The sequence below is a fragment of the Ruditapes philippinarum genome, unplaced genomic scaffold, assembly GCF_026571515.1.
Source record: "Ruditapes philippinarum isolate M1 unplaced genomic scaffold, ASM2657151v2 ctg1127_1_1_1_1, whole genome shotgun sequence".
Classification (NCBI taxonomy): Eukaryota; Metazoa; Mollusca; class Bivalvia; order Venerida; family Veneridae; genus Ruditapes; species Ruditapes philippinarum.
Window position 1 is genome coordinate 291,396 of NW_026864590.1, and position 22,098 is coordinate 313,493.

Sequence of the window (22,098 nt, forward strand, 5' to 3'; positions counted from 1 at the left end):
CTTCCTTCTTTCCTAGCTCCCAGTTTTATTTCGGTTAAATATTTTGCTTTTACGTTACAGTAAAAACAAGTTGATATGCATTGATTCCCGGCCGAGCGTACATTTTATTTAGGCAGCACGCATAAACGGTAAAACCATTCGAATGGCGGGAGAAAAAGAAAACAATATATGAAAAAGTAATAGAATAATTTTGTCCTTGTTTTTATTTTTTTTGTATTTTAGCGTGCATATTTCTCAAAGAAACAAAGACTAATTTGTCACAAGTCTAGAAAAGTTTAGGTACTTCGAACAGGTTTATTTACATGTACATGAAAACTCCAATGAAGTTTTCCACATTTGCAAAATAATATGAAAGCGCACATCACCTTGATAATCTATTTAAATGTATTCATTTCAGGTCAAAAACTCCACACTTTCTGTATAAAGATTCTGAGTTATGTTTAACTGTTTAACTATTGTTTAATATATCTAAATCACGTGCAGACACTTGGGATGTGGAGCTCAAAATGCCTTTAAAAAAACTTTTGAAAAATTTTCATATTTCAACTACTTTCGTCGGGTCATGTGTTTTGACGCTCATCTATTTTGACGCCATTTTTGTTTTGACCTAACAAATGACGAAAACGTCCTCGTATGACGTCATGATTCAGCGATTTTTTTCTCTTCTTTGGGAATGGTGCCGGTATCAGACTGATTGGGAAAAAATGCATTATTTTGACTTAAATTCGGATTTTTTTTTAATGCATTTTTTTCAGCTACAAATAAGATTAGTCATCATGAATAAAGATAGGTAACAGTTTCCACTGTCCAAGTAAAACTTTTGAGTGATTATTTATATGAATATGTTGGAATAAAATGATTTCAGAGAAATCACTTGGCCTTGGGGGAATTTTGAACAGCCATTTTGGGAATTTAAACATTGGAAATTGGGAATTTTAATGTCTATTTTCTATTGGGAACAGTACCGTTTTAGGGTAGTAGTTATATAAAGAAATAAAACACTGTGATTTGCTGACTGCATTGCAAGCATGTATTTACAACGTATAACTAAAACATGTGGAAAGACAGAGACATTTCACTGAAAATGCTTCACCTTTATTATATGTACTGTATTTTTTCATCTTTTTACTAATGCAAATTCAACTGATGTTTATGCAAGCAGGGTCTTTCAAATAGAATGGTCTGGAAACGCGCTATGTAAAACCCTTCTCGCTACAATTAAACATGTCTCGGTATAAATCGGTATAGTTTGCTATAAGGCCAAAAAAAAAAAATTGTTTGTTTAGGGTAACCTTCCCAAAATTGCTAGGTAGGGTAGGTAGGGATTTTTTTTTATTTTTTTTATTTTTTTTTTTTCAAAATCTGTCGTAAGTTCAGAGTGTTTTCTTGCACATGGCAGTCTTTCCTACACTACTGACATTGCCTGACTTTGTATTATCATATTTTATCATATAAACAATAATTCTGATTAAAATCTGCATAGCTTTAATGCCATTTAATGTTATTTCAATATTGAATAAAGACAATATACCCAAACATGCGTTAATTTTGATGTTTGTTTGCTACAGGCACTACTTTAAAGTTTGACTCTAATCTGAACAGCAAACAGTGCAGATTCTCATCAGCTTGCATGGTTGCAATTCTGCTGATCTGAATCTACAATGGTTGCATGGTAGGAGTTAAGCACAATAAAAGAGCTAAAATGACATGCTGTGATCTGGCTTTCAAAGTTTTAGTTACAAAATCTAGACTTATTCTGTTTTTCACTATTTGATATTCGTGCATTAAATACTGCACATTTCATTGAATTAACAATTGTAGAGCTGACATCTTGAAGCTCTTACAGTATAACAAAGTTTATATTTTGACACTATGGTACAATTTAACAAAATCTATAATTTTGAATTGCACTTTTGATACACTTGTTCACATAAAAAGTGCAAACACTTCTATTTGTAAAATGACACCCTTGTCAATCAAATACTGTTTATTTTCTATCAGATACATGTATGTCAACATATCAAAGACAATAGCCAAGCTTTTTGATGAATTGGCATTTTGTAGATGTCATTCAAAGTGTCGTCTAATAGTATCCATGGCCCATCTGAAAAAAAGCAAAGGCTAGATCTCAATAACACATGGAAAATGGGATACATTTGTGATGGTATGAAACAAAATGATGCACAGTACAGAGTCAGACTCCAAGTCTGGCTAAAAATTTGTTTCAGTAGTATGCAAAAGAGGATGAAAAATATACTGGAAAAGCTTTGCAGGTCTCCAGAATAGCTATGTACATATGACCTGTGGCTATACTTTATACTCAAGTGCACTTGATTTTCAGTGGGCCTAGGGCCTCATTTGCCTCTAACTACTGTCTGAACTTGAACTGGTTTAATAAATTGTAACACTTTCAATTTTCCAATCAAACTGAAATGTGTAATTTCAGTGTTTTTTTTCACCCTTTTCATTTTAATGTTACTGATTTAATATTCATTTTCATATTTTTGAAGTGTGGCACAGGACATATCAAAACACTTGAAAACAGCTTGTCAAATTTTAAATATTAAAAGCAATAAAAAACGAGTGGCATTGGTTTTACCTAAAATGTGTTTAACCTTGTTATTTATGCAATAAAATATCAATATAGATCTACTAAAAAAAAAATTTAAAAAAAATTCACTGACAGGTATGCAACGAAAATTATGGGTATGTTCGTTCTCGGTGTATAAATTTTCCACCGACAGGTAGTATCGTCGGGTTTTCGCATGAAATCAATGCAATATATATTTTTCTATCAAAACTGTCTATGAACCGATCCTTATTTTCACGTAAATTACCACAGTAAAGTCAGAAAGTCAGAAATCACCCAGGTCCGAAAGATGAGACCGTCATGACATGTACATTAATTAGAGCCTGGTATTTACGCATGAAATACTACATCAACAAAGAGATCAAACGGGTCGAACACACATGCAAACAACTGGATTTTACATACTTTTAAATGGTTTTATCCTCCACGAGTGGCACTAAGTCCTTTGTGCCTGTATTCGCAGAAAAATTCTACATGTAGAAATTCCTAAATCGGAAGTGTTCTCCCGAAACACGTGCGTGGTTCCCCGTTCCGCTCTATGTCAATGTATGTAAAACGGAAGCCGGAGAATACTTCCGGTAGGAATTCCTTCTAAAAATATCGTCTACATGTAAAATTTTTGTTTCCGATAGCGTGATATTCATTGGACCGCATTACAGCACAAGCCAATCAAAACACGTATAACTAAAAATGACCGATCTAAATCGTCTGAGAGTTTTACAACAGCGTCTCAAGCTTTCAATTCTCATTTATCCGCCCTTTGAAACTATCTATTCGCTACCGAATATTTTTTGTTTGTTCAGAAACGGAAAAAAATAGTTAGGGTCGGCGCATTTTTATAGGTAGGGTCGGGTTACCCGAAACAAACATATTTTTTTTTTAGGCCTAAGCAAATTATGTAAGTGTTCAAGAAAAGGGCGATATTAAATACAAGAGCAAAAATGAAAATTTTAACGACATGATGTTATTTAAAAATCTTTAAACTTTTGAAAAAGGATAAATATTTCAGGAAATAATGTTTTTTAAAGCCATCTTTGTTAAAAAACATAGATTGTTTGTTTAGAATATTTGCCGATAATCGGCGCCATTTTGAAAATGCACCAAATTAAACATCAAATATTTGCAAATAACATCTTGAAATATTATAATATTTTTACATGATACGATTTAATAACATCTTTTCTCTGTAAAATCAATTTCTATTTTGTCATTGAACAATGCATGAATGTAAAAAAAGCTCATGAAACTCGGACCTATTTTCAAATATAAGCATTACCTTGGCACCGGGAACAGAAAATTTCTAATTTCATTGCAAATCTATAAAATTGTTACTTTTAAAGTAAAAACTGATAATATAATGTAGTCAGAGTTAGTTTTTAGTATTTTTTTTTGATTGATTTAACAAAACATTATCTTATAATTTGATTTTTGAATGCTATATCACGGTCGGTAGATAACCCAATCACGTGACTCAACTGAGACAGCATTTTTCGTAAAATTGGTCAGTCTCCAGACCATTCTATTTGAAAGACCCTGATGCAAGACATAATTTTGCAAATATAGCCTTTGAAAAATCTTGACCTGCCCTTTTCTGTTTCTATCCTCCATTTTAAAATGTCTTATGAGTGTCATGTGACCAAAACTTTGCAAAATGTCCTTAATATTCACTGTAGCATAGGGTGTACAGCTTATATTGTTTGAAAACATTAATTGGTTTTTAATTGATACTGAGTAAAATTCATAATGGGTTAATTATTGTATATAAAGTTTAAAAAAGAAAGAAAAAAAACATTTTTCAAATCAACATATACATATCTTTACAACCTCATTCATTTTAGATATATTTTTCAGCCCTTTAAGCCAAATACAGATGCTATTCATCAAGATTAATGGTAAATACATTCAATGTTAAAGAGACAGGTGCACCTATTAAGACCACTGCCAGGGTGTATTCCGTGTAAGGCATTCCTAAATAATGGATAGTTTTATATGAAATAAATTATGATTTTAAGTTTTCACGATGTTGTTACATTGCAGGTTTGCTTATTTAAAAACTTCTTTTGCTGTTCATATTACATTACAGTGAAATATCCTTTTAAAATGAAAAGGCGTCATTTCATATGACTGTAAACAACAACGGATGCCTCCACGGTCTGTTTACTTAAGTACAAAACTTAACTGATTTTGAATTTTTAACAAACATAAAAATGGTTTGCAGAGATAAACAACATGCCATAGTAACTTTATATTGTATATTATTTAATGATCAAGTTCAATAGAAAAATGCACTAGTTAAACAGCTTAAGGGCGTCAAAACTTATGACTCTAGGATATAATAATACACAACTGATAAAAATAAGATAAAAATTTTTGCTGGAAAAAATCTGCACACCTACATCTACATTCTACTGCTTTAAAATCGTAATCGATTACACTAAGCAGGCGCGTTGTCTGGGAATAGCTGTTGAAAAACAAATATGTTAAGTGCAAATTTATAGACACAAGGTAAAAGCAAGTTAAAAAGAACTACAAGACTGAGATAAAAGTTAAAAACAAAGCTGGCTTAGAAGCAGCTGCCAGAGGTCTAAACTGGCCTACAGTCAAAATCATGTACTTTATTCCATTTCCAATGTTTTCATATAATTCTTTTGTCCATTGACACAAAAGATATTATTCTCCATGATGATGGTCAATTTTAAACTTCAAGATAAACAAAAATAAATAAACAGGTTGAAAAAAACACAGGTATTCAACATACATATTTATTTTGTTACGGGAGGGCTTTTGTCCGCCCTATTTTTTTCAAGGGAGGGCTTTTGTCCGCCCTGTCATTTTTAAGGGAGGGCTTTTGTCCGCCCTGTCATTTTCTACGGGAGGGCTTTTGTCCGCCTTGTCATTTTTACGGGAGGGCTTTTGTCCGCCTTGTCACTTTCTGACGGGAGGGCTTTTGGCCGGGATGGCTTTTGTCCTACACTCATAATTTTATGTAATTCACCAAAATCAACATCTTGTTTTTTTCTTGTTTTTAGCTCACCTGTCACAAAGTGACAGGGTGAGCTTTTGTGATCGCTTTTCGTCCGGCGTCCGTCCGTCCGTCGTCCGTCCGTCGTCCGTCGTCCGTCCGTAAACTTTTGCTTTAAATGACATCTCCTCATAAACCACTGAGCCAATTTCATCCAAACTTCACAGGAATGTTCCTTTGGTGGTCACCTTTAAAAATTGTTCAAAAGAATTTAATTCCATGCAGAACTCTGGTTGCCATGGCAAACCGAAAGAAAAATCTTTTAAATATCTTCTTTTAAACAACCCTAAGAGCTAGAGCTTAGATATTTGGCATGAAACATCTTCTAATGAGTGTCTACCAAGTTTGTTTCAAATAAAAGCCCTGGGTCAAAAATGGCCCGCCCCCGGGGGGTCATTGATTTTCCCTATATGCATATAGTAAAAACTTAAAAGATCTTCTTTTAAAGAACTGTAAGAGCTAGAGCTAAGATTTTTGGCATGGAACATCTTCTAGTGAGTGTCTACCAAGTTTGTTCAAATAAAAGCCCTGGGTCAAAATTGGCCCCGCCCCGGGGGTCATTGATTTTCCCTATATGCATATAGTAAACACTTAAAAAATCTTCCTTTAAAGAACTGTAAGAGCTAGAGCTTAGATATTTGGCATGAAACATCTTCTAGTGAATGTCTACCAAGTTGTTCAAATAAAAGCCCTGGGGTCAAAATTGGCCCCGCCCCAGGGGGTCATTGATTTTCCCTATATGCATAAAGTAAAAAACTTAAAAAATCTTCTTTTAAAGAACCCAAAGAGCTAGAGCTTAGATATTTGGCATGAAACATCTTCTAGTGAATGTCTACCAAGTTTGTTCAAATAAAAGCCCTGGGGTCATTGGCCCCGCCCTTGGGGGTAATTGATTTTCCCTATATGCATATAGTTTAAACTTAAAAAATCTTCTTTTAAAGAACCGTAAGAGCTAGAGCTTAGATATTTGGCATTAAAACATCTTCTAGTAAATGTCTACCAAGTTTTGTTCAAATAAAATCCCTGGGGTCAAAATTGGCCCCGCCCCAGGGGTCATTGATTTTCCCTATATGCATATAGTAAAAACTTAAAAAAAATCTTCTTTTAAAGAACTGTAAGAGCTAAAGCTTATATATTTGGCATGAAACATCTTCTAGTGAATGTCTACCAAGTTTGTTCAAATAAAACCCCTGGGGTCCAAATTGGCCCCTCCCCAGGGGTCATTGATTTTTCCTTATATGCATATAGTAAAAACTTATAAAAATCTTCTTTTAAAGAACCCAAAGAGCTAGAGCTAAGATATTTAGCATGAGACATGTTCTAATGGGTGTCTACCAAGTATGTTCAAATAAAAGCCCTGGGGTCAAAACTGGCCCGCCCCGGGGGTCATTGATTTTCCTTATATACATAGCAAAAACTTAAAAATCTTCTTTGAAAAAAACCCAAATAACTAGAGTTTAGATATTAAGCATGAAACATCTTTAAGTAAATATCTACAAAGTTTGTTCAAATAAAAGCCCAGGGGTCAAAACTGGCCCTGCCCGAGGTGTGTCATTGTTTTTTTACTCTATGTGTATAGTAAAAACTTAAAAAATCTTCTTTTAAAAAACCCAATGAGCTAGAACTTAGATGTTTTGCATGAAACATCTTCTTATGGGTGTCTACCAAGTCTGTTCAAATAAAAGCCCTTGGGTAAAAATTGGGCCCGGGGGGGGGGGGGGGGGCTATATACAGGTGAGCGACCTCAGGGCCATCATGGCCCTCTTGTTTTTTCAAGGTATATTCCTAGGATTTTTATAACTTGCCAATTTTGTGTATCAGAATAGAAAATAGATGGATCATGGATGTTGTCATTATCATAAATACTGTCTTTGTTCTCATGATGGTTTTGAAAATAGGAAGTATGACCTAATACTAGAGTATGGTACTAGTTGCCATCCCTTGTATTTTGTTGTTCTCATATAATTGGGTATTTTAGTAATACCGCTTTATATTACAGACTAAATTGGAGTATCAACTTGAAAAATAGAAAATGGCAACAATTGTGAACATTTTTGGAAAACTGTACACATTCATGAGTAAGTAAAGCATATTAAATATGTTGATTATTTGGTCTATAATTTATTGAACCTTACCACACTTTGAAACAATTTCAAATTAAATGTACAATGAACCACATTTTACTGTATGCTTGTCCTTGCACTGTTTGGTCATGTAGCAGGTCTGTTGTGGCACCAGAATTGCTGGGAACATGACAAACTTGCAGTTTGGTGTTTAACAGTGGCCAAATTGGTAATTACTGGCTAGTTACACAGAAAAGCCGGTAAGACTTCTAAGATATGATAAAAAATGTGTTACAATTGACATAAAATCCAGAAAAAAACCAAAGCATTTAGTGGGGATTATACCAAGCAACCATCCATAGACATGGCTTTTACTGCAACTTGTAATTGACAGTTTCTATTGACAATTCAGGAAGAGGGCAGCCTGTCCCAACCACTACAGATGAGAATGAAACTAGGACAGATAATGTGGTAGCTGATGGTGCTAGTTCTACAGATGATGTTGAGGAATGCCAGGAAGCTTATCACAGTGATGATAAGGAGTTTGTGGTGGTCAACAAAGGGCTGGAGAAACTGGAAAAGTGTATGACAGATTCTACAGCTAGTAGTGACTGGGAACACATTCCAGGTAACATTCCTCTGTGTTTTTATTCCTTCTTTAGACAGATCCATTTATACAAATGTTAATTTGTCAATAATTTCTCAAAATTCAAATTTTAAAATTTGTTTCCTGTTATTGATGCATATTTGAGATTACAAATATGTTTAGTAATTGTGAAATTCTTTTCAATTTCAAGATGTTACCAGACATGCTGGAAAAGCAAAAGATGGTACAGGCCAGTGTTTAGATATACCAGAAATTTTGTTGAATGGTAGGTTTGTTAATAAAATGGCAGAATTCTTCCCAGCTTTTTAGCTCACCTGTCACTTTGTGACAGGGTGAGCTTTTGTGATCACTTTTCGTCCGGTGTACGTTTGTCCGTCTGTCCGTCGTCCGTCCGTCGTCCGTAAACTTTTACTTTAAATGACATCTCCTCATAACCCACTAAGCCAATTTCATCCAAACTTCACAGGAATGTTCCTTTGGTGGTCACCTTTGAAAATTGTTCAAAGAATTTAATTCCATGCAGAACTCTGGTTGCCATGGCAACCAAAAGAAAAAACTTTAAATGTCTTCTTCTAAAAAACCCAAAGAGCTAGAGCTTAGATATTTGGCATGAAACATCTTCTAGTGAGTGTCTACCAAGTTTGTTCAAATAAAAGCCCTGGGGTCAAAATTGGCCCCGCCCCAGGGGGTCATTGATTTTCCCCATATGTATATAGTAAAAACTTAAAAAATCTTCTTTTAAAGAACCCAAAGAGCTAGAGCTAAGATATTTAGCATGAAACATCTTCTATTGGGTGTCTACCAAATTTGTTCAAATAAAAGCCCTGGGGCCAAAATTGGCCCCACCCCAGGGGGTCATTGATTTTCCTATATGCATATAGTAAAAACTTAAAAATCTTCTTTTGAAGAACCCAAAGAGCTAGAGCTAAGATATTTAGCATGAAACATGTTCTAATGGATGTCTACCAAGTTTGTTCTAATAAGAGCCCTGGGGTCAAAATTGGCCCCGCCCCAGGGGGTCATTGATTTTCCCTATATGAATATAGTATAAACTTAAAAATCTTCTTTTAAAGAACCCAAAGAGCTAGAGCTAAGATATTTAGCATGAAACATGTTCTAATGGATGTCTACCAAGTTTGTTCAAATAAGAGCCCTGGGGTCAAAATTGGCCCCACCCCGGGGGACATTGAATTTCCTTATATGTGTATAGCAAAAACTTAAAAATCTTCATGGAAAAAACCCAAATAGCTAGAGTTTAGATATTTAGCATGAAACATATTCTAGCGAGTGTCTACAAATATTGTTCAAATAAAAGCCCTGGGAACAAAACTGGTCCTGCCCCAGGGGTGTCATTGTTGTTAAATATATGTGTAAAGAAAAAACTTAAAAAATCTTCTTTTAAAAAACCCAACGAGCTAGACCTTAGATGTTTAGCATATAACATCTTCTAATAAGTGTCTACCAAGTTTGTTCAAATAAAAGCCCTGGGGTTTAAACTGGCCCCGCTCCGGGGGGGCCAATATACAGGTGAGCGACTTCAGGGCCATCATGGCCCTCTTGTTATAAATTTCTGATCCTTTGATTGTCAGATGAGTAGGGTCTCCTTAGTCCTTAACACATTTCACTAATTATCTTATACCTTACAGAGTCGGCATGGAACATTTAATTGACAAACATGTAACTATTGAGTGCTCAGGCTTTGTCAATCAAAGGTATTATTGCTAAAAAGTGGACCTGAAAGTGGTTCATTGAAGTTTTCTTCATTGCTAAGCTAAAATGTTTAAACTTCAAGATTTTCTGTTAAACTACAACTAAACAATAGCTGATGAGATATCCTGTGTAAATATATTATATATGTATTTATGATACTTATATACCATTTTGATAATTTGATGTTTTAGGGAGCACACTTTCAGGAACAGATTTAGATGCTGTGTATTTGTCAAAGTCCAAAGATGACCAATCAAAGGACAATGAATTACAGGTAACTTTAATAGAATATAAGCATGATTAATAAATACCAGACTGTAATTTATATCTTAAATACAGTTCAACCTCTGTAGAGCAATTACCACTGTACAACCACAGTAACTAACTTTTTCCCAAAATAAGACTTCACATTGAATGTAACCTCTGTAATGCAACACTTCTTGTCAACAATAAAAGGGAGTTGCTCTGCAATCTTGAAAGGTAACACTGAAGTCTCCAGTAAGTTGGACTTAAAAAAAAAAAGATCAAGTATAACAAGGTTGAGTGATAAATGTAAGATGGCAATTGTCAATGTTCCAACTGTTTGCTTGAAATCTTAATTTTTTTCACACTTTTAAGAGCTTCATGTATATAGCAAAACTTAGGGGTGACATAATAATTTTGTGGGTTGGAAATAATCTGATTTTAGATACTTTGGAAAACTGACTGTGGTTGAACTCTTCTTGGAAATTATTTGACAAGTTTATTGAATGTTGGTAGTTTTACCAATATGACTGGTAGTGTTGCTTCACTTGAATTTCAAATAAAGATATATATGCAGTATGTAATAAATTGATGTATAGTGTGGAAGGTTTTTACAGATACCTTAGCAGTGTCTATCCTAGAAATTCAAAAATAGGGGTGATTTCCCCCCCATATTTCAAAAAAAAAGGGGGGGGAATTGATTTTCAAAATCAAGGGTGCCAATATAAACTGCCAATGCTGAAACGTCTGCATTAAGTTTACACCGAGGCGTTCAACCGATGAAATAATTAAAATGAAAATATTTATTTAAGGCAGCAGAAGTTGTCCCCCCTTAATTTTTAAACGAAAACAAATTATTATAGAACTGTCGCGATTGATTATAAAGGGATTGACAATACAAACAATCGACCTACCTTTCACAACTAGATCGTAGCCAAGCTAGGAATTGCTTAATTTTTTTTTATTATTTACTACACTAAAATTGCGCCCAACTCTAGGACACTAGTTCCGGTCGGTACGGAACATTCCGTTAATTTCCTGTCAACTCAACCATACGGTACTAAATTATTATAATTAGCTTACAGTTACCTCCCTTCGGTTTCTGGTGTAAATGTAAACAAAACAACCAAATATAATGCGGGATGGAAGTTTTACGATTTTATTAACTTTTTTATAGATGTGCGATTTTCACGCACATGATTGTGAATTGTGCGCGATCTGTGAAATACTAGCGTGAATCGCGCAATTGCGGGTCCTAGAATAGACACTGTCTTAGTAACAAAATTTCGCCACTACTGGAAATACCTTAGTGTTATCATAACCAGTTCTGAAATTTGTAACTTGCACTTTTTGACTTAACAAAGTTGCTTTATATAGTTGTCTGCTTGTGCAATGTACATGCTAAAATTCATTGCCTCAGCTGTCATTTCAGAAGTTTCATAGCCAGCATCTTCTATGGTATGTGTTGAATGTTGCATAATAATATTTATTTTACATAATATCTACATCTAAGTTTTTATTTGTAAGGATGAAATTACCATAGAGGTTGAGAAGGGTAAAAGCGATACAGGAGTACTGACTGAAAGTAAACAAATAACCAATCCAGATAAAGAAGATAGTAAAGGGCAGATTATTACACCAGATAAGGAAGATAGTAAAGTGCAGATTATTACACCAGATGAAGAAGATAGTAAAGGGCAGATAACTCAGTCAGATAAAAATAGTATAGGGCAGATAACTAAGTTGGATAGAGAAGACGGGAAAGAGAAAAAAGTCAATGAAAGTAAAAGAGGAAAAGGTATAGTAGATGTAATAAATGATAAATAAGGTATTAATGATAAACTGCTTTTAGCTTGACTTAGTAAGTTAGAACATTCAAAGTATGTTGAGAGCTGTTCTACTCATTTTGTTGTTGGGACCCTCATGCAGATTTCTGATGAAAGTTTTTGTGCAGTAAAATATTTTATTCCCGATATTTTTGATAACCAAAGCTATTCTTTCGAACTTAACTCCTTGTAACTCACATCACATTTTAAAATATTCTTTCATGATCTAACTCTCCTTTGAATTTTATGTAAAACTTGCTATTTTTACTATCTCTACATAAGTTCTGTGTCCTCGTACCACTTGGACATGTCTGACTAGATATTGAATGGTTTCAACTTTACCACTTGTTTCTCTTTGTTTGCAGACAGGAAGATGTGCAAGTTTATCAAACGTGGTCAGAGATGCTATAAGGGTCCAAATTGCAAATTCGCTCATTCAAAAGAACATGGACAGCAAGGTACTGTAACTTAATTTTTTCGTGTAATGAGAACAGAAGGTTAGAGGATAATTATAAGTATTAGTTGAATGTTCTGGTGTCCATTTGTCAGCAAGTGCAACTTATTCTTAAAATAACTAGTCACTATCCAGTTGCCAGAACATCACCAAACTTGGTCTGTAGCACCTTAAGATAGTCAATTATTAAGTTTGCTGAAATAATTTTGGCTGCAAGAGAAAAAAAAATGTATTTAACATTTAAACATCAGCTTCTAATGAACTGTTTTGTTGACCATCAAGTTGGTCTACACAAGTTCTTATAAATCTGACAACTTGCTTTACCAGATAAAACATAAATATTTCATTACCAAATATCTTGGAATGCTTAAATATTAATATCATCTTCAGAATTGTCGTCTTTCCATTTTTTTAATGTGACAAATCACATAACATAAATTTTATTGACATTAAATAGTCCATGCATATATACAATAAATGGTTCGTAGTGATGGAAAGCAAGAAAAAACAAAAACAAAAAAAAACATGAAACAATATTAGTTTGTTTTTTTTTCAAAGGAAGTTTAAGCCATTACTTGCTAATACAAAAATGTAGAAATGAAAACTGTAGAAAAAGATTGTTTACATTAGTCTATAGGAATATTGACAAACAGTTTGTAAATGTAAACCAAATCATTAGCTTTACTTTGACTAGCAGTGATAATTAGTTATGTGCTGGTTATGGAATCTGGCCTGTCTGAACATTCTTGCAATCTCTGAACATTCTTGCAATTTGACCAAGGTCTTTATTGTTTGCATTATGCAAATGTTTAAGAAATGATTTTAGCAATCCCCTTTGAGTAAAAATTAACTGTTCCAAATTGAAAGCAGGATGAGTTCATTATAGAAATTTAGCATGGTAAGGGTTGGTAAAACTGTTCGATTTGTTGTTTCATGTAGTTGTAGCAGAACCAGGGAAATCATTAGATGAAAAAGATTTCCATTGCTACATAGATTTTGTCCATAAAAGCACAGAACAAGGTATACAAATTAGTTCAAAGGATTTATTCTACAAGCTTGGCTATGAGAAAGGAGTGGACGTTGAAAAGGTTGGTGAGGCAGTGCTGGGACAGTATCAATTAGCAAAGGGTAGAAATGTAAGAATTTAATATTGTTTAGTATTTTCTTCATTTAGTTATGTCTTAAGAGAATAATTGTTTGTTTCAGTGTTTGATGGGAAAAAAATTTATGTTTCACACTTTGAGGACCAGATGTAATAATTTCACTGTGAAATTAACAATTTTAATTCTACTAAAAAAACATTTTTTAAATCTATATCTATACAATAAAATGACATCTAATAGCATAGTAGTGTGAACTCGCATGCTATTTAAACATTTTAGGTTTCCATTTATCTTTAAAATCATTAAAAAAAATTGCTAGTTCAGACTCATTTATTAAATTGGACATTGTAATTTTAAAACATTTTGTTACAGAATTGGTCCTGGGTAACAGAGGCTAGATATTTTGCCGAGTTATTTTTTGCTCCAGATTGGATTGATAGGTAAGAATTGATAATTAAATTATCCATAATTCTTGAATCAAGAGTGATGCCAGTGTTTATGACTATCAGTGTAGATGTGGGTCACTCTGCACATATGTGCAATTTTACCAGCATCTCTATTGGTATTATTTATTCTAGGATTTGAAATTGCTGGAGATTTTTTAAGTAAGGGAGATTCCCTAAAACACTTTTATTTCAGTCTAAGCCTACTGTTTTCTACAAGTGTCCAGACCAAGGTCAGCCAGCAAATTCATGCTCTCTGATCATGGTGTACACTGTTTGCTTTTTAGTCAGTAAATATTTGGAAAATTTCCTTAAAAATGACAAATAGTCGTGTTCAGATTGAAGGATGGGCAGGTCTATTTAAGATATTTAACAGGAAATGGATTTAACAAATTTTGTCTGCACAAAAAAATGAAATTTAAGTTCATTAATCTTGACAAAAATGATTTTAAAAAATATTAAGATTCTATTTAAAAAAACATAAAGATTTGTTATATTTATGAAATAATGTATAACTCTTCAATGCGAAATTTGTGTTACAGAAATATACCGCACAGGGACGTAAAGTCAAACAGGAAGAATCGACCCAGCAAGAAAAACAAGCACAACTATAATGAACAGTATGTTAAAGAATATTATCAAACTTAAAAATGTTTCTGATATTAAACTGGTTAATTTCCTCATTATAAAGATGGAGATTGTCAATAGGTTGAAGGTTTACCTATTTTTTCAATGACATACATGTATATGACTTATAGATTTATAGAAATACTAAAGCAATAGCCATAGTAATGTTTGTTTAAAAATACATCTATCAAGAGATGTGTGGGATAGTGAGAGGAATCTGTTAAGTTTAAACATTATACTGGGCCGTATGACATGTTGTGCAAATGCCCATGTATATTATGAGCTGTAGCTTGGTTGGTGTTTCGTGTTTGGATGACTAGAAAATGTTTGTTATAAGCTTTTGTTGTGCTTGTGACAAACAGACACCTTGAATGGTTAGTCACCTGACCTAAGCTATTAAATTCAACTGCTTATTACCATTAAAAAGTATAATGCTGTTCATTTGATTTCGTATTACACAGCACCTTATTAGATTACAATATGTAAGCTGTGTGGTTAATTGAACAAAATTATTATACAAATTACTCTGTGTTTGCTAGATAAGTTTACCTTGGTGAAATGTGAAACAGTTGAGTTGTAGCACATTATAAATGAGAGATAATATATTATGGTTAAAGTAGATAATTGATTTTCCTTTTTTTTCCAGTTTTGAAAATCCTTCTGGTTTGTGCAGAGACTATCGACTGAAAGAAAATCCAGATATACAGCTAGTGTCAGCTAATGCTGCAGGTGACAGTAATAGCAATGTGTCCCCAGGACAATCTTTGTCAAGTCATGTAGATAATCATGGTGATGAAGGACATTCTTCTACAGGTGAGTTTGATGAAGTGATAATTATTCCTAGCTATTTATAATAAATTGTGAAGTTATTCTATTATTACATAGAACTTAAATAATTTCTATTTGTTTAGATACTTTAACTTATGAAGTAATAAAATGTTGCAAGCAAATCTCCAATGAGAAATTTTATGAAATAATACACAGAAGTGGATGTAAAAATACTTTAAAACAATTGTACATGAAGTTAAAGAGGATTGTTAACAACAGCACTTTGTTTTAAAATATTGAGAAGCCTCTTTGGCAGAGTGGTTTAGGTTGCTGTCTTTGAACCACTTATACTCACTGTAGTGGTTTCAATCCCATTGGGGATCTAGCTAAATTATGTTGGTAGCCCTACTAACTTCTGAATTTTGCATTGAGAAGCTGTTGAGGTTTTTCTCTATCAGAAAAGCTTGACGTCAAATGTTCAGGGTACACATACTGAAACCTTTGCCATTTCAAACCTTTCCTTATCAGAAACTGAAAGTTAAATCAACCTTTGACATGGTCAGTAACATCCTTGTATGTTAGTAAACAAGAGTGTGTATAGTTAAAATGTATTACTAATTAGAACTACATAGTTGATTATTGAGTATGTTAAAAATCCAATTTGTAGACATTGTTTGAAGATAGATAGTAACATAAATTGCCTAATTTAACCTATTGTAGGAAAACCTTCGAATGTGGATGATTTTGTCACCGACTATACTGATGAAATAATTCAACAGGCAATGAAGATGGCATTAGGTGATGGTCTATCTGAATCTGCTATAATGGAAGTAATAGAAGAAGTAACATCAGTTGATCAGATCAGTACACCATTTAAACGTAACAAACAGACAAAACTTGATGTTAACAGGACACCTAGACGACGACCTGACCAGCTGGCTCTAGGATTTAATTACCACTCGGATCTGGTTGTTCAGCAGTCGCCAAAAACTGTTCGTGGGGAGATTATACCCCTCGATACACTACAGAAACCACGCGAACGTCCGGAACAACTTGCGGTCAGCTTTAACTATTTAGCTGAACAACTGGTAAAAGATTCACCTAAAACAGAAACTGGGGAAGTTATCATTGAAGGTGTTGTCACAACTCCAAGAAGGTTAGCACGGGATCAATTAGCAGTTGGTTTCAACTATCACTCAGATCAGATTGCTAAACTGTCATCACCCAAGGAAGAAAACATGGACTCTAATGAAGAATTAGACATTGATTATATTAACCAAAAAAATGACACTCTCACATTAATGAATGGGGACATCAAAGGTCACGATGAGGTCAAATCGGCAAAAAGGTCAATAAGTGACACAATTGCTGTTGGATTTAGTTATAACTCTGACCAGATACTGAAAGAGTCGTTGGATAAGATAAACGGAAATCTGCCAAATGATAACGTTGTATCTAGCCTTATTGAGGATGTGGTAATTGGGGAAGGTAGAAATATTGTTGAAGTAGTTGATGATATACCAGTCGTAGGACTACCCGCTGGTAGTGTCTGGTAAACAGAAAAAACAATATAAACTTACGTTGTGAATTGTCTTTAGGCATCGGTTGTTTTGAAAATCCTTTGTTTCATTGTATAAATTGTGGTATAAATTTTCATATGTTATTATTATTATTTCTAAACAGTTTGCATATTTATTTACATATTTTAATTATAGCAGAATAATTAAGAAGAAAAAAATCTATAAGTTTAAAAGTATTAACTAACATAATTTGACATGTTCCATACTTACTGTTACTTCTTAGTTTTATATATGAAATTTTTGTAATTATTTTTTCTTTTTTTTTGTGGGGGGGGGGGGGGGGTATTTTTAATTCATTGGAAACATTTCGAAAACTGGTTAGCATGTACTGGTTTGTGTATAAAAATGTTAAATTTTTTTTTTTTTTTTTTTTTGCTTAAAAAATCTCAAGTTTTGAAGATTTTTAAAGGTTTATATAAACCAATATTCTTCGGGATATTAGATGGTTGTGATATAGGAAACTTTGATATTTTATTTCTTGCTTTTTAGAAAATTTATAAAACATAACTGCAAAGTGTATTTTTATATTAGGATATATTTTCACTGCAGTCAGACACTACATGTATCTTACAGCAGATGAATTGCATGTATCAGAAATATTATAAAATTAGATATTTTCACAAGGCCAAAATTTTGCAGAATCTACATTTTAGATTAATTATTAAGTAAAATATTCAAGAGTTTCTCGTTTCATGATTTCATTTCTGTATTATTATTTTTTGTAAGCAATCTGTTAACGTTTAAGATGGTAGTTGTGCGTTTTTGGTTTTCCGACTTTTGCTATTATCTCAGGAATAGATAAAATAATATTTAGTCTCCCATATCCATTTGTATTCTCAGGAAATTTATCATGTTTTCACTTTCCAGGTCATGAGTGCAAAAGTATTTAAAGATGATCTAGAGTGATTTAACTAAGATACATTTTCACGGCAATCACATATATTATAATAAGTCAGAATATTCATTTTATCAAATGCAGGTCTAGTATGAATATTGATTGCCATCAGTAAGAAACTATGAAACTTAGTTAAAATTAATGCTTGGGTGAATTTAGGATCTACATATATCTTGATTACTTATAAAGATTTTCCTTAAACACTCTATCTGTTATGAAAGTTTGCATGTTTGATTTAGTGGTCCTTGCAGGTTTCATGGACGTCTCAAGTTCATTAAGGTTTAATGGACATCTCAAGTTCATTTAGGTTTCATGGACCTCTCAAGTTCATTTAGATTTAATGGACCTCTCAAGTTCATTTAGGTTTAATGGACCTCTCAAGTTCATTTAGGTTTAATGGACCTCTCAAGTTCATTTATGTTTAATGGACCGCTCAAGCTCATTTAGGTTTCATGAATCTCTCAAGTTCATTAAGGTTGCATAGACCTATCAAGTTCATTAAAGTTGAATTGTCTGATTAAGCTCATTTAGGTTTCATGAACCTCAAGTTCAGTTAAATTCATGGACCTCTCAAGTTAAGTTAGGTTTCATGGACCTCTCAAGTTCATTAAGGTTGCAAAGACCTATCAAGTTCATTAAAGTTGAATGGTCCGATTAAGCTCATTTAGGTTTCATGAACCTCAAGTTCAGTTAGATTCATGGACCTCTCGAGTTAAGTTAGGTTTCATGGACCTCTCAAGTTCATGTAGGTTTTATGGACCTCTCCAGTTAATTTAGGTTTCATGGACCTCTCCAGTTTATTGAGGTGACATTGACCGGAGTTCATTTACTTGTATGCAAAGGTGTTGATGTTAAGGAGTTTGTATATTTGTTATGTATTTAATGGCAAAGATTGTCACAAAGTTGTTGACAAATGATTTTGAATATAAGTTTAATTTTGGAGCAGGTATTTTGTCAAAAGAATATACAGCATATTAGATAGCGACATGCTTGCATTGTTACATATGTGTATGATAATATTTGTGCTGTAAATTACTATTTGTATATATATGTACTTATCACATGATGTCACATGTTTTCAATGTTATATTTAACCATTGTGTATTTTGTTCATATTACAAAATAATGTATAAAATAATGTTTGTGTGATAGAATCAAAAATTGTCTGTATGTGTGATGGCAAAATTTAAATGCAAAATAACAAGGTGGACTATGGATATGGTGTGAACGAAAAATAATTTATGATGAAAAGTACAACAACGAATATTGCTAGTATAATTTTGAAAATATGTTTTCTTACAGTTGAAGAATTATCATTATGACTATTTATTGATGCACAAGTCTTGTTGCTGTATATATTATTGTGATGAAATTAATATTTTTTTTGTGAATATATTTTTACACATGAAAACCATACCAGGTGCGTGCTTTGTAGAATTTTCATGCATATCAGACAGGATTTTCTACATTTTACAATGGTGCTAAAAAAAAACTTACACCCCCTGTGTAAGACAAGTTATGTGCTTTAAATGACCTCATTCCCACTTGCCTTTTATGAATAAATTGCATGCTTAGTGCATCGTCATTTTACTGTATTACTGAAGTTAAACATTCATACACTTATGTAAGTAAAAAGTGCTAAATGGCATAATTATGTAAATTTTTTCAGAAATATGATTTCTATCTAATATGCAAAAAAAAATATAAAAAATCTAACGCTATTGTCACAGACAGGACTATCTCGCTTTCAAGGTTACTGAGTATCAACTACCTGGTTGGTGCTGTAAACAGTCACCCTAAGGTAGGTATTTCGGTCAATACCAGTTGCAGGTGTAAGAATCGTATATTACTTGATCAGTATTATTGCCAAAGTTAATCAGTATTGCCATAATTTTTGTAGGTGCCATGTTCTGTATTATTGTCATAGTTTATCACTTTTGTTTCCTAGGCAATTGTTCTGTATTCAGGAAATACTTGCAAATGAACTAATTTGGAGTGCATTGCACAATAACACAGTAAATTTCATTTGTTTGCTTGGTTTGTGAAAAAAAAGTTTTTTGCCATATTCTTCACTTGTGTTAACGATGTAATAGCAAGTCCAAGGGCATGTGACGTAACTCTGCAGACATAATTGTAAAATTATGTCCCTTTCAGGAGAAAGTTTTACATGTAAGCAGATTTCTCAGAAACTAGTGAAAGCACCACATGTCCCTCAGCACTCAGATGGCCTTTTAAAACAAGTTAAATTGCTCTTACTTGTTTATTTTTTATTTTATTTTTTTTCAACGAAGAAAATATTTCTTTTATTCTAGAATAACATGTATGTTTAGTTCCAGTGGTAATGTGGACAAAAGTATCTGATTCTCAATCTGTGGAATGTTGGCTTGATTCATTATTTGTGAGACCATTACTCGGAAGAATCAGGCTCAAGAGTTGTTCATTTAAGCTTCAATCTTTTCCATTTTTGACTTGTAGTAAGTCAAAGCTCTTGGTTTTTCTACTCGGCCCAGGTTTCAGGGATCTTGTTTCCAACAATATGTCTCGTTTAAACAAAATTCTTATAAGAATTTTCTGGAACTTTATGGTCAAATATTTACTTTTTAGCTCGACTATTCGATAAGAATAAGTAGAGCTATTGCAGTCACCCGAGCGTCGGCGTCGGCGTAACCACTTATGTTAAAGTTTTTGTAATAGTTCAAATATTTTCAAAGTCCATAGACATATGGCTTTGAAACTTTGCACACTTGTTCACCATCATGACCCCAACCTGTAGACAGGAGGAGGTAACTCTATCAAGCATTTTGACAGAATTATGCCCCTTTTTCGACTTAGAATTTACGTTTAAGTTTTTGTAATAGTTTAAATATTTTCAAAGTCCATTGACATATGGCTTTGAAACTTTACACACTTGTTCACCATCATGACCCCAACCTGGAAACAGGAGGAGGTAACTCTATCAAGCATTTTGACAGAATTATGCCCCTTTTTCGACTTAGAATTTACGTTAAAGTTTTTGTAATAGTTCAAATATTTCAAAGTCCATTGACATATGGCTTTGAAACTTTGCACACTTGTTCACCATCATGACCCCAACCTGGAAACAGGAGGAGGTAACACTATCAAGCATTTTGACAGAATTATGCCCCTTTTTCGACTTAGAATTTACGTTAAAGTTTTTGTAATAGTTCAAATATTTTCAAAGTCCATTGACATATGGCTTTGAAACTTTGCACACTTGTTCACCATCATGACCCCAACCTGGAAACAGGAGGAGGTAACTCTATCAAGCATTTTGACAGAATTATGCCCCTTTTTCGACTTAGAATTTACGTTAAAGTTTTTGTAATAGTTCAAATATTTTCAAAGTCCATTGACATATGGCTTTGAAACTTTGCACACTTGTTCACCATCATGACCCCAACCTGTAAACAGGAGGAGGTAACTCTATCAAGCATTTTGACAGAATTATGCCCCTTTTTCGACTTAGAATTTACGTTAAAGTTTTTGTAATAGTTCAAATATTTTCAAAGTCCATTGACATATGGCTTTGAAACTTTGCACACTTGTTCACCATCATGACCCCAACCTGTAAACAGGAGGAGGTAACTCTATCAAGCATTTTTTTACTATCAAGCACTAAGAATAGTCGAGCGTTGCTGTCCTACCGACAGCTCTTGTTATGATAACCTAATCATATTTTGGCATAATATCCATGATGCACAAATCTTAGTATTGTTTGGTGAAATAGGAATTGTATTTTCTTTCCCACAAAATTCCCTTAAACAATTTTTTTTAGGAACACAAATTTGGTAAATGATGTTAATATTTGTTGCTGTTTTGTTGTTGTTTTTCAAGTAGAAATAGATGCTTGTTTAGATCTCAGAAAGAGTTTAATAAAAAAATAAACTTAAAGAAAAAAGAAAAAGAGATTGTCTTGTTATGTTTAAGCTGAAATTGTACAAACATTTTTAATACACCCGTCGACATTGCTCATATGGAGAGCTATATGTGTATCACAATGTCCTGATTGTCATGTTTGAATACCACTTATATCAAATACATATATAAGCTTAAGCAGCCTTGAGAGACAAATGATTTAATGTCCAAGATAATTGACATGTTAAAAGAACTCCACTGCTTCCAAAAGTAGATAAACTGTGGGTTTTG

The 22,098-nt window shown here is 33.3% G+C and overlaps 1 protein-coding gene across 3 annotated transcripts; it reads left to right on the forward strand.

The window, feature by feature from the left end:
• The first annotated feature begins 50 nt into the window (after window positions 1-50).
• Window positions 51-21,854, forward strand: LOC132726209 (uncharacterized). Of its 3 annotated transcripts, XM_060711487.1 has the most exons (13): window positions 51-176; window positions 7,612-7,690; window positions 8,088-8,303; window positions 8,473-8,547; window positions 10,184-10,266; window positions 11,763-11,860; window positions 11,897-12,033; window positions 12,427-12,519; window positions 13,455-13,651; window positions 13,991-14,058; window positions 14,604-14,681; window positions 15,335-15,501; window positions 16,177-21,854. In XM_060711487.1, the coding sequence occupies exons 2-13, from the start codon at window positions 7,645-7,647 to the stop codon at window positions 17,010-17,012; spliced, it is 2,094 nt and encodes a 697-aa protein (XP_060567470.1). In that variant the 5' UTR covers window positions 51-176; window positions 7,612-7,644; the 3' UTR covers window positions 17,013-21,854. The 3 variants fall into 3 exon arrangements, with proteins under 3 accessions (XP_060567470.1, XP_060567468.1, XP_060567469.1); XM_060711485.1 differs by having other exon boundaries at window positions 11,763-12,033; XM_060711486.1 differs by lacking the exon at window positions 51-176 and adding an exon at window positions 224-279 and having other exon boundaries at window positions 11,763-12,033.
• Window positions 21,855-22,098: the final 244 nt, after the last annotated feature.

What these genes read in the sequence shown, in the direction of transcription:
- LOC132726209 (XM_060711485.1), top strand. Translation starts at nt 7,645, where the DNA reads ATGGCAACAATTGTGAACATTTTTGGAAAACTGTACACATTCATGA. An exon ending in AATTAGCAAAGGGTAGAAAT is followed by an intron (nt 13,652 to 13,990) that starts GTAAGAATTTAA and finishes ATTTTGTTACAG; the next exon opens with AATTGGTCCTGGGTAACAGA. An exon ending in GCTCCAGATTGGATTGATAG is followed by an intron (nt 14,059 to 14,603) that starts GTAAGAATTGAT and finishes TTTGTGTTACAG; the next exon opens with AAATATACCGCACAGGGACG.